This window comes from Coregonus lavaretus (genome assembly GCF_964263955.1).
Source record: "Coregonus lavaretus genome assembly, chromosome: 22".
Classification (NCBI taxonomy): Eukaryota; Metazoa; Chordata; class Actinopteri; order Salmoniformes; family Salmonidae; genus Coregonus; species Coregonus lavaretus.
Window position 1 is genome coordinate 15,463,885 of NC_140009.1, and position 13,489 is coordinate 15,477,373.

Sequence of the window (13,489 nt, forward strand, 5' to 3'; positions counted from 1 at the left end):
TCTTTGCATATTTATATGTCTACTTATTTAACTGATATACTGTAGATGAGAAATTCGGACTGATGCATTTTTACAGTCCATCTGTTTATCCTCTACTACATACATAGCTCCTCTGTAGCTCAGCTGGTAGAGCACGGCGCTTTTAACGCCAAGGTAGTGGGTTCGATCCTCGGGACCACACATACACCAAAAAAAAAATTATGCACGCATGACTGTAAGTCGCTTTGGATAAAAGCGTCTGCTAAATGGCATATTATATTATTATACAGCCAGACAGTGTCGCTCCATTTTCTGTGCCCTGGTTAAATATGATTAACCACCCTTTTCCTGCTGAAGCCACTTCCTATTAGTCAGAATCAAACACCACACTTGGCTTTGTATTACGATTGGATAGGTCGCATGAGGACACGCATGCTTATGAAAAAGGCCACATTTTGATGATGGCCTTTTTGAGAAGGATCACCTTGGGCATTCTCAGTGTGTTTCTTCACTATAACAGTAACCATCCTCTTTGTGTGTGTGTGTGTGTGTGTGTGTGTGTGTGTGTGTGTATGTGTGTGTGTGTGTGTGTCTGCAGGAAACCAGAAAAGGGCGTCCAGTACCTAACTGAGAGAGGGTTCGTCCCGGACACGCCTGTGGGTGTGGCTCACTTCCTGCTTCAGAGAAAGGGCCTGAGCAGGCAGATGATTGGAGAGTTCCTGGGCAACCGGCAGAAACAGTTCAACAGAGACGTCCTGGAGTGAGTACTGTTAATTGGTCATTTTTAAAGGCCAGGTCTTGTGACCTGACCAGGAAAATCACTGGACACTCTTTATAGTCTATCAATCCACCATCGATTGGGAGATCACAGGGGAATAACCCTGTTATTCCAGTGCCTTGCACAGATAGCTTTATACTGTAGGCCAGAACAGTAGATTAACTGTAGAGAGTTCAGCAAACTATCCTCCATCTTCACACTCACTGCTCCAAATGTTTGTCCTAACTGAGAGGTTATTGCCTTGGGACAGTTGGCATAAACTGTTCCAAGGCATTAAAATTCAACATATTAAACAAAGATGGCTGAGGATGGCAAATATTGATACTGTAATGTTGAAGGAGCTAGCACGCAAGCATTTCACCGCACCTTTTATACCTGCTGTGTACGTGACTAATACATTTGATCTGATTCGATTTTTTTATTTAACTTTGTATATCTGTGGCTATGGGCCAGCCTGGTAGAATGTCCACACTCTACTGCTCAGGGAGAGAGCGAGAGGGAGGGACAGGCTGGGCTCATTAAGATGATACAGACGATAGAGATGACTGGCTGTGTCAATAGGACTAGATAAAACCCACAGTCACCCTATTTCAAACACACAGATCTCCACATTTAAGAACAATCTGGTGCTCCTCACACTTGGCCTCTCAAATGTGTTTTGTGTCATTATCAAAGGACTATTAGGCAGTTTCCTGTCAGATTTTGACAAATCTTGAACTGCTGGGCACAGGATGCCACCGTGATCTGTGTATTTCAGCTCGGAACTGAATGAGATGGACTTTTGTAATGAATACTAGACAAATCATTGATCAACAATATATTTTTGGGTTAGTGAATTGATTGTTGGGTTGGTTGGTTGGTTGTGTGTTCCAGCTGTGTGGTAGATGAGATGGATTTCTCGTCAATGGAGCTGGACGAGGCACTGAGGAAGTTCCAGAACCACATCCGGGTCCAGGGAGAGGCACAGAAGGTGGAGCGCCTCATCGAAGCCTACAGGTAAGACAACAGAGGAGAGTACATAGGTTAAGAATGTACTGGAATAAAGATACATACCGGTGAGAGAAGGGGTTTGGCTAAGAGGGGTACACAGGTCTGTTTTAGCATTACAACATTATAACACTGTAATCAACATCTGCGAACAACTAAAATACTGTAATGGCTAGAGTACTGCACAATATTTTTGGATAATGTTCCCTCATCTGTCACGAGAGAGACTCTTTTGCATGACATTTTCAAATAGAGTTGCTCTGACGTTGACCAATGTCTTGGAAATGCAAGTCACTGCTAGCTTTGCTCACAACACCATGTTGGCTAAAGGACTTGATGCGTAGAGGGACTCGGTGCTTCAGTTACTTTTGCTTGAGTAAATAGAGCAGTTCCTCACGCAATGCTGCAAGATGATGGCATGGTACACACACAATGCTAACAGTTATTGACCATCATCTGATGCATTGTATCCTGGCCTAAACACATTTTCATCAGCAAGTCAACCAGATTAATGTCCACATTGTGTGGACAATAAGGCTTTTAACATTCTGTTGCATTCTATGATGGCTCTCTATATCAAAAGTCAATATGACTCTTTCAACCTCTGACATGGGATGTCATCTTCCTTTCCTGTTTCTCTGTTTTCCAGCCAGCGCTACTGTATCTGTAACCCCACGGTGGTGCGCCAGTTCCGGAACCCTGACACCATCTTCATCCTGGCTTTTGCCATCATCCTCCTCAACACGGACATGTACAGCCCCAATGTCAAGCCAGAGAGGAAGATGAAGCTGGAGGACTTCGTCAAGAACCTCCGAGGTGAGAGAGAGAAGGGGAAATGTCAGGGTTTCTGAAGTCAAAACTGAGACATTGTCCTCTACATACTTTAGAGAAAATAAGTAATGATACAATAAACAAAAAACTGCATCAAGTGAGTGCGGGACATTCACAATACGATTGCTTCACCCTTTCAACAATGCATATTGAAGAAAAAACACTTGAGCATGTTCCACTCTCATATATCTGTAGAAAAGCAGAAAACACACATCCACTCCAGCTCAACATAATCTTCTGCCAATACAGAAAGACCAGGAGAAACTCCCGGCTCATAGGCATTGGCTTAATCTACCAACCAATCATCTCCCACTACAACTTCCCCCTAAACCTCCCATTTACAGTCGTGGTCAAAAGTTTTGAGAATGACACAAATATTAATTTTCACAAAGTCTGCTGCCTCAGTTTTTATGATGGCAATTTGCATATACTCCAGAATGTTATGAAGAGTGATCAGATGAATTGCAATTAATTGCAAAGTCCCTCTTTGCCATGAAAATGAACTTAATCCCCCCAAAAAATGTCCACTGCATTTCAGCCATGCCACAAAAGGACCAGCTGACATCATGTCAGTGATTCTCTCGTTAACACAGGTGAGAGTGTTGACGAGATCACTCTGTCATGCTGATTGAGTTAGAATAACAGACTGGAAGCTTTAAAAGGAGGGTGGTGCTTGAAATCATTGTTCTTCCTCTGTTAACCATGGTTACCTGCAAGGAAACACGTGCCGTCATCATTGCTTTGCACAAAAAGGGCTTCACAGGCAAGGATATTGCTGCTAGTAAGATTGCACCGAAATCAACCATTTATCGGATCATCAAGAACTTCAAGGAGAGAGGTTCAATTATAATAATAATAATAATATGCCATTTAGCAGACGCTTTTATCCAAAGCGACTTACAGTCATGCGTGCATACATTTTTGTGTATGGGTGGTCCCAGGGATCGAACCCACTACCTTGGCGTTACAAGCGCCGTGCTCTACCAGCTGAGCTACAGAGGACCACAATTGTTGTGAAGGAGGCTTCAGGGCGCCCAAGAAAGTCCAGCAAGCGCCAGGACCGTCTAAAGTTGATTCAGCTGTGGGATCGGGGCACCACCAGTGCAGAGCTTGCTCAGGAATGGCAGCAGGCAGGTGTGAGTGTATCTGCACGCACAGTGAGGCGAAGACTTTTGGAGGATGGCCTGGTGTCAAGAAGGGCAGCGAGGAAGCCACTTCTCTCCAGGAAAAACATCAGGGACAGACTGATATTCTGCAAAAGGTACAGGGATTGGACTGCTGAGGACTGGGGTAGTCATTTTCTCTGATGAATCCCCTTTCCAATTGTTTGGGGCATCTGGAAAAAAGCTTGTCCGGAGAAGACAAGGTGAGCGCTACCATCAGTCCTGTGTCATGCCAACAGTAAAGCATCCAGAGACCATTCATGTGTGGGGTTGCTTCTCAGCCAAGGGAGTGGGCTCACTCACAATTTTGCCTAAGAACACAGCCATGATTAAAGAATGGTACCAACACATCCTCCGAGAGCAACTACTCCCAACCATCCAAGAACAGTTTGGAGACAAACAATGCCTTTTCCAGCATGATGGAGCACCTTGCCATAAGGCAAAAGTGATAACTAAGTGGCTCGGGGAACAAAACATCAAAAATGTGGGTCCGTGGCCACGAAACTCCCCAGACCTTAATCCCATTGAGAACTTGTGGTCGATCCTCAAGAGGCGGGTGGACAAACAAAAACCCACAAATTCGGACAAACTCCAAGCATTGATTATGCAAGAATGGGCTGCCATCAGTCAGGATGTGGCCCAGAAGTTAATTGACAGCATGCCAGGGCGGATTGCAGAGGTCTTGAAAAAGAAGGGTCAACACTGCAAATATTGACTCTTTGCATAAACTTAATGTAATTGTCAATAAAAGCCTTTGACACTTATGGAATGCTTGTAATTATACTTGTAAATATACCATAGTAACATCTGACAAAAATATCTAAAAACACTGAAGCAGCAAACTTTGTGAAGACCAATACTTGTGTCATTCTCAAAACGTTTGACCACGACTGTACGCTAAAACACCACATGCACAGAGCCACGCCTCGTAGTCGTGTGTTTCGCAAAAATGTAATTATGACAAATACTAGAATTATATGGTCACTCTCACTAAGGCCAACTTTGAATCGTTGATGTACCAGGCTTATATGCGCTGTGCACAATAGCCTGGGGACGAGGTTAAGCTCAGCATGAATGTAGCAGGGCAGAGAATAATCAATCACAACTGGAACTGGCTCCACTGTCCACAGACAGAATGCCACTACTCTGACACGAGTCACGACAATACTGTTTATTTGTGCTATGTAATCAGCATTTCAATCACGAATGCAACTATTTCATCACACACAGATGAAAATAATATATTTTTCACCGGTAGGGTGACTGCAGCATGTCGACTATCTGAAGAATTTGCCACATGTCACGTGTTAAAAGGACATTTCACTGTCTGTCAGCGTCTGGAAGTTGACAAAGCAGGCTGTGACTGTTTGAGTCGTGGCTGTTTAAGGTGTTGGTGTTAAAACAGAGTGATAACTATGAATTGTGAAGACATTTGTTAACTGATTAATTTCTCCTTCACACAATCACATTAGCGTTTCTTAATATTGGGTGAGCAGTGTGATAGAAGCACATTCAACTATTTGTCTTATTTTGGCATTTAAGATTTTATTAGAGAAATAAAGCATGATGGGATAATTCATAATCTATCGTGATGAGTGTCAGTAATGGGAAAAAAACAATAAGTAATTGGTTAAGATGGATTCATAATCCTACTCTACTTTCCCCTCTCAATGACAAGAACAAAGTGTGTGCATGCATTTCCGTGTGTGTGTGTGTGCGCCTGCGTGTGTGTGTGCCGTGCGTGCGTGCGTGCGTGTGTGTGCCGCTGTCTGTGAGTGTGTGTAACCATTGTCTCCTCTCCTCCCCAGGGGTGGACGATGGCGAGGATATCCCCAGGGAGACTCTGGTAGGAATCTATGAGAGGATCAGGAAGAGGGAGCTGAAGACCAACGAGGACCATGTGTCTCAGGTCCAGAAGGTGGAGAAACTCATAGTGGGGAACAAAAAACCGGTGAGGAACGCACAACTTAACTAAAACTCTTCTATAGCACTTTTTGCAGAGCACTTGATCCAAGGCAGATGACGGAAATGCCCTTGGGTTTTACACTGGAGAGACTTGTCATCTTAATGAAACTACGATTAACTATTGTGTTTGGTTTGTCAAATACAGCCCAAAGACATACATTCTCCATGGAGAGAGAGAGAGAGAGATAGTGTTGTGCCTTTTCTTCATACACTTTCATATTTAAAGTTATCACCTCTTCTCCTGCTGTTGGAGTGCAAACCCTCACAGAAAGTTAAGGAGGGTTTATGCAGTACTGTATTGGCTGTCCTCTGGCAGCAGCAGGGTCCTGTGACTGTAGTCCTGTATTGGCTGTCCTCTGGCAGCAGCAGGGTCCTGTGACTGCAGTACTGTATTGGCTGTCCTCTGGCAGCAGCAGGGTCCTGTGACTGTAGTACTGTATTGGCTGTCCTCTGGCAGCAGCAGGGTCCTGTGACTGCAGTACTGTATTGGCTGTCCTCTGGCAGCAGCAGGGTCCTGTGACTGTAGTACTGTATTGGCTGTCCTCTGGCAGCAGCAGGGTCCTGTGACTGTAGTACTGTATTGGCTGTCCTCTGGCAGCAGCAGGGTCCTGTGACTGTAGTACTGTATTGGCTGTCCTCTGGCAGCAGCAGGGTCCTGTGACTGTAGTACTGGATTGGCTGTCCTCTGGCAGCAGCAGGGTCCTGTGACTGCAGTACTGTATTGGCTGTCCTCTGGCAGCAGCAGGGTCCTGTGACTGCAGTACTGTATTGGCTGTCCTCTGGCAGCAGCAGGGTCCTGTGACTGCAGTACTGTATTGGCTGTCCTCTGGCAGCAGCAGGGTCCTGTGACTGCAGTACTGTATTGGCTGTCCTCTGGCAGCAGCAGGGTCCTGTGACTGCAGTACTGTATTGGCTGTCCTCTGGCAGCAGCAGGGTCCTGTGACTGTAGGACTGTAGTGTAGTGAGTCACGTCTGACTCTGAGACCTTCACGCCGGTGACTTTAATACACTCACAGCCCTTGAGAGGTGTCAGCCACCTCATTTTACATTTTTGTCATTTAGCAGACGCTCTTATCCAGAGCGACTTACAGTTAATGCATACATCATAAGATAGCTGGGTGAGACAACCACATTTCACAGTCCCAGTAAGTACATTTTTCCTCAATAAAGGGACTCTGCTGTCCCAGCATCAGGGGGAAACTGGTTCCACCATTGGGGTGCCAGGATAGAGAAGAACTTTGACTGGGCTGAGCGAGAACTGACCTCCCATAAGCGTGGGACGGCCAAGAGACCAGACGTGGTGGAACGGAGTGCTCGGATTGGGATGTAGGGTTTGAGCATAACCTAAAGGTAGGGAGTGGCAGTTCCCTTTGTTGCTCCTTTATCAAGCAACATTTACATTTACATTTTAGTCATTTAGCAGACGCTCTTATCCAGAGCGACTTACAGTTAGTGCATACATTATTTTATCGAACCCACAACCCTGGCGTTGCAAACGCCATGCTCTACCAACTGAGCTACATCCCCTGCCGGCCAAATCCCTCCCCTACCCTGGACGACGCTGGGCCAATTGTGCGCGCCGCCCCATGGGTCTCCCGGTCGCGGCCGGCTACGACAGAGCCTGGATTCGAACCAGGATCTCTAGTGGCACAGCTAGCACTGCGATGCAGTGCCTTAGACCACTGCGCCACTCGGGAGACAACATGGTCTTGCATGCGAGCTTCGACTGGAAGCCAGTGGAGTGTGCGGAGGAGCAGGGTGACATGACATGGGAGAACTTGGGAAGGTTGCTGCGGCGTTCTGGATAAGTTGAAGGGGTTTGATGGCACAAGCAGGGAGCCCAACCTCTGCAGTCTAATGAAGAATGAGAACCAACTCCCATAACTTTCCCTTACTCAGAGAGAGAAAGAGATGTTGTTCTTCTCTGTTACCAAGGTGTCTCATTAATGCCTTAACACTTAATGTAGTGAAGTACTGCATATAGTGAAAAGGCCTAGTCTGTACTTGTAGCCATGAATTACATTTCAGTCATGTAAAGATAGAGGGGAACTGAGATTCTCAGTGACCGCATGAATTTAAAGTGATTAACCCCTTATACCCCAGGGAGCTCCAGACAGACTGATTTTAGCATGATGATGGACTCCTTATATCTCCCAGTAGTGGAGCAGAAGGGGATCACCCCTTCACCACACGCTATAATGTAATGCAATGAAAAAAACATCACTAAACAGCAGTATCAAAACCCTCAGAGGACCCACAGTACAGTGAAGAACCTGGACATTAAAATCCACATTAGACTTCCATCCTATAAGAATCTACAGGTAACTGCCTAAATAAAGGAAACACGAGTAAATACATACTATATTGAAAGCAGGATCCAGACAGGTGTGGTTCCTGAGTTAATTAAGCAATTAACATCCCATCATGCTTAGGGTCATATATTGTGTGTGTGTGTCTCAGTCACCAGATCTCAACCCAATTGAACACTTATGCGAGATTGTAGAGCGGCGCCCGAAACTGCGTTTTCCACCACCATCAACAAAACACCAAATTATGGAATTTCTCCTTGAAGAATGGGATCACATCCCTCCAATAGACTTCCAGACACTTGTAGATGCCAAGGTGCACTGAAGCTGTTCTGGTGGCTGTTGGTTTCCTTTATTTTGTCAGTTACAGATATCTGTCCCACTGGTACTATAGAGCTAGAGGATCAGTTTTCACCTCCATTATTTAAACCAGTACCCCCAACAGTACACATTTTTATATTAACCTTGGACAAGCACACCTGATTCAACTTGTCAACTAATCATCAAGCCCTCAATGAGTTGAATGCGGTGTGTTTGTCCAGGGCTACAACGAAACTGTGTAATGCTGGGGGTACTCAATGACCAGGGTTAGGAGACACTGGTTTAAACCACCTCATTCAACTCATTACTGACTCTGTCAAATCCCCTACAGAATAACTGCAATACTGATATTCTACTTTGAGGTTCTCATGATGGTTTGCACACACTGTAGATGGCTCATACAGACATAAACACACAGCCAGACTAATTTTGGACCAGGCTGTAACCATACATCTTTAGAGGGAAGAATCTGTATGACCCCATCAATGAGATGACCTATGAGATGTAATGTGACTGTAATGTACTGCATTTATATGGAACATGTTCTAGGCGCATGTCCTGTAAGCACATAAACAGTAAGAGGTTCTCTCTTTGATCTTCTCTCTGTCCTTTCAATGCAGATTGGATCTCTCCACCATGGTCTAGGATGTGTAAGTACATATTCACAGTTTGCATGTAAGCACCATGTAACCACCATATCATTTTCCTCCCCCACAATTTATATGTAAGGCAAGGGCTATGCATGTACAGTCAGGTCCATCATTATTGGCATCCTTGATGAAGATGAGCAACAAAGACTGTATAAAATAAATAATACAAATACTGAGCTATATTGTATGCTCAGAACATTGGGAAATTATATTATTTTATACTAATACAATTGCTATGAGATAGGGGTAAAAATTATTGGCACCCCTGTTTTCAATACTCTAGCACCCTCTCCTTGCGAAGATAACGACACTGAGCCTTTTTCTAAAATGTTTTATGAGATTGGAGAACACATTGGGAGGGATCTTAGCTTATTCCTCCATACAGAATCTTTCCAGATCCCTGCTCTTATGAACTGCCCTCTTCAATTCAAACCACAGGTTTTCAATGGGGTTCAAGTCCGGAGATGAGATGAGCAATTGTATTAGTATAAAATAATATAATTTCTAAACTTTTTCAGCATACAATATAGCTCAGTATTTGTATTATTTATGTTATACAGTCTTTTTAGCTCATCTTCATCAAGGGTGCCAATAATGATGACCCTGACTGTACATGCATTTAAACTATCATCACCCAGTCTTATTGTATCAGGATGCCTAAAATAATCCACGTCCTGTAGAGACTTGTTGTTTCAGACTACTTTAGTTGGATTAAGGATCTCCTTTCCCCTGAAAGCCCACACCTATTACTGAGATGAGGAGGATCTCCTTTCCCCTGAAAGCCCACACCTATTACTGAGATGAGGAGGATCTCCTTTCCCCTGAAAGCCCACACCTATTACTGAGATGAGGAGGATCTCCTTTGATGCTCCTGTAGACAGAGTCAACACATATAAATTCCTAGGTGCCAGTGAGCTGCAGTGTTTACTGACTGTGTACTGAGCCAGGCATATATAACTGCCAGGGAACAGACCACACAGAAGCCTGACACACAGAGAGGCTTCACACACACACACACACTCCTACTCACACAGACAGAGGGCATTTGTTAGGGTGGGTATTATTAGTCATGAATGTTTTAGGGGTGAGACGTGCTGGAAGATTGTTCTGAATATATTTGGAAGAATAATAAACGATGTAACTAATGTAACCTATATGCTCACAGGCTTCTGTTCTACTGCCATTACACTGTTTACATAATAATATGATTCTACAGGAAAGTAATCTACCAGCTCCTGCTTTTCATTGGTTTTCATTGGATGAATCAGACAGTTTTAGACTGTTTTAATTTGCTGGTATTAAACTTTTATGAGCACATTGTTTGAGGGAATAAATGAGAGATGTGTTTTGGTCCAAGGGAACCTAGTCTAATTACTCTGTGTCCCCCTGACTCCCAAACAAACTAGGGTGGTGAAACCACCTCTCCAAACGACAATTAATACATTAGGATGAATAATGTAACAAGGAGAAACAGCAGCACCAGGGGGTTCGTAGCACACTATTCAGACATCATTAAAAGCCATTTCCTCTGCACTCCTCACACTAAATCATCCTAAAATGGAGGCTCACAGTTTCCGTTTTTATTTCCCTGTTGGCATAGCTGAGGGTGTGTGTGCGTGTGTGCGCGTGTGTGTGTGTGTGTGTGCGTGTGTGCGTGTGTGTGTGTGTGCGCGTGCATATATCTGAGTGTGTGCATTTCTAATATTATCCCAAAATATTGAAAAATGTAAGTACTAAATACTGTTCTATTTTGGGGTCATATTACTTTGTGACCTGAGCTCAGGAGGAGCGCAGAGTGTTAGTGAGTAATGTTGTTGTGTTGGCTTCTAGGTCCTGTCCCTGCCCCATCGCAGGCTGGTCTGCTACTGCCGGCTGTTTGAAGTGCCAGACCCCAACAAGCTCCAGAAGCTGGGCCTGCACCAGCGGGAGATCTTCCTGTTTAATGATCTTCTGGTGGTACGTCTCCTTCCTTTCTCCTATCCTGTCCTATCCTATCCTGTCCTAAATACGGTCATTCTAGCCTCACAGCAACAACAATGATCCAGTCTTTTTAGTTTAAACCTCTTAAGTCTAAGCTTTCTTCACTCTCTTTCTTGCCCTCACAGTATAACTTGTGTATTTGGCTGTGTGTTTGTTTGTGTGTTTATTTGGGTGCAGGTGACAAAGATTTTCCAGAAGAAGAAAAACTCTGTGACATACAGCTTCAGGCAGTCTTTCTCTCTGTATGGGATGCAGGTTCTGATGTTTGAGAACCAGTGTAAGTGGCACAGACCTCTCCCGCCTAATTCACCATCTCCTCAATGTGCATTCAGAAAGTATTCAGACCCCTTGACTTTTTCCACATTTTGTTACGTTACATCCTTATTCTAAAATGGGGGGGGGGGGGGGGGGTCTCATCAATCTACACACAATACCCCATAATGACAAAGCAAAAACAGGTTTTTAGATTTTTTTGCAAATTATAAAAAATAAAAAACTGAAATATCACATTTACATAAGTATTCAGACCCTTTACTCAGTACTTTGTTGAACACCTTTGGCTGCGATTACAGCCTTGAGTCTTCTTGGGTATGACACTAAAAAAGCTTGGCACACCTATATTTTGGGAGTTTCTCCCATTCTTCTCAGTTTGGATGGGGAGCGTTGCAGTACAGCTATTTTCAGGTCTCTCCAGAGATGTTCGATCGGGTTCAAGTCCGGGCTCTGGCTGGGCCACTCAAGGATATTCAGAGACTTGTCTCTGTACTCTCTACTCCTGTGTTGTCTTGGCTGTGTGCGTAGGTTTGTTGTCCTGTTGGAAGGTGAACCTTCGCCCCAGTCTGAGCTCCTGAGCACTCTGGAGCAGCTTTTCATCAAGGATCTCTCTGTACTTTGCTCCGTTCATCTTTCGCTCAATCAAATAGTCTCCCAGTCCCTGCCGCTGAAAAACATCCCCACAGTATGATGCTGCCACTGCCATGCTTCACCGAAGGGATGGCGCCAGGTTTCCTCCAGACATGATGCTTGGCATTCAGGCCAAAGTGTTCAATCTTGGTTTCATCAGACCAGAGAATCTTGTTTCTCATGGTCTGAGAGTCCTTTAGGTGCCTTTTGGCAAACTCCAAGCGTGCTGTCATGTGCCTTTTACTGAGGAGTGGCTTCCGTCGGGCCACTCTTCCATAAAGGCCTGATTGGTGGAGCGCTACAGAGATGGTTGTCCTTCTGAAAGGTTCTCCCATCTCCACAGAGGAGCTCTGTCAGAGTGACCATTGGGTTCTTGGTCACCTCCCTGACCAAGGCCCTTCTCCCCCGATTGCTCAATTTGGCCGGGCGGCCAGCTCTAGAAAGAGTCTTGGTGGTTCCAAATTTCTTCCATTTAAGAATGATGGAGGTCACTGTGTCCTTGGGGACCTTCAATGCTGCAGACATTTTTTGGTACCCTTCCCCAGATCTGTGCCTCAACACAATCCTATCTCGGAGCTCTACAGACAATTCCTTCGACCTCATGGCTTGGGACCTTATATAGACAAATCATGTCCAATCAATTGAATTTACCATAGGTGGACTCCAATCAAGTTGTAGAAACATCTCAAGGATGATCAATGGAAACAGGATGCACCTGAGCTCAATTTCGATTCTCATAGCAAAGGGTCTGAATACTTATTTTTTATAAATGTGCAATAATTTCTAAAAACCTGTTTTCGCTTCATCATTATGGGGTATTGTGTATAGATTGATGAAGATTTTTTTTTTTAAATCCATTTTAGAATAAGGTTGTAACGTAACAAAATGTGGAAAAAGTCAACGGGTCTGAATACTTTCAGAATGCACTGTATATAGTACATCCCACTGGGTTTAATTTACCACAGAAATGTATCTAACCTTCCTGTGATGATGGAACGAGACACTGTTGATACTTTCAAAACATCAGACAGATTTTCGGACCGTGTTTTTTAAAACTTCCTCTGTGGTCGATGCCCCTAGTTTTAAAGGTGTCTCTCTCTCTCTTTCTCTCTCTCTCTCTTTCTCTCTCATCCAGATTACGGGAATGGAATCAGGCTTACATCAGCCATACCAGGTGCCGACATCAAAGTCCTCATCAACTTTAACGCGCCCAACCCCCAAGACCGCAAGAAGTTTACTGATGACCTGCGGGAGTCCATCGCCGAGGTCCAGGAAATGGAGAAATACAGGATAGAGTGTGAGCAGACATTTTAGCCCTTCCTCTGTCCGCCCCTCCCTCCCTCTGTCCCCCTCTCCCTCCCTCCCTCCCTGGCCGCCGTGGGTCATATAAACTCAGTCAAGTAGAGGCAGAGAGGGCCTCATGGTCCTCATTACTAACTCTCTGTTTATGAGGAGGACTGTTTATAGAGTTCACAGGATGGCTACCAGGAGGAGGACTGTTTATAGAGTTCACAGGATGGCTACCAGGAGGAGGACTGTGATTGTGTGATTCATCAAAGGGAAACACACAGAATACTATTTTTAAGAATGAGTCAAACGTCGAAAAGGATTTAGGTGCACTCTAAC

General features: G+C 44.5%; 1 protein-coding gene across 4 annotated transcripts in view; it reads left to right on the plus strand.

Moving 5' to 3' along the window:
- The window catches only part of LOC311150212 (IQ motif and SEC7 domain-containing protein 1-like), a 36,849-nt gene that overhangs the window by 18,497 nt on the left and 4,863 nt on the right, over nucleotides 1-13,489 (plus strand). For all 4 annotated transcript variants that reach the window (XM_084187571.1, XM_084187569.1, XM_084187568.1 and 1 more), the window contains exons 4-11: nucleotides 578-739; nucleotides 1,631-1,753; nucleotides 2,394-2,560; nucleotides 5,547-5,689; nucleotides 8,951-8,980; nucleotides 10,811-10,936; nucleotides 11,138-11,237; nucleotides 12,999-13,160. In XM_084187571.1, the coding sequence (XP_084043697.1) occupies nucleotides 578-739; nucleotides 1,631-1,753; nucleotides 2,394-2,560; nucleotides 5,547-5,689; nucleotides 8,951-8,980; nucleotides 10,811-10,936; nucleotides 11,138-11,237; nucleotides 12,999-13,160 (1,013 nt within the window). The remainder of the gene's footprint in view (nucleotides 1-577; nucleotides 740-1,630; nucleotides 1,754-2,393; nucleotides 2,561-5,546; nucleotides 5,690-8,950; nucleotides 8,981-10,810; nucleotides 10,937-11,137; nucleotides 11,238-12,998; nucleotides 13,161-13,489) is intronic.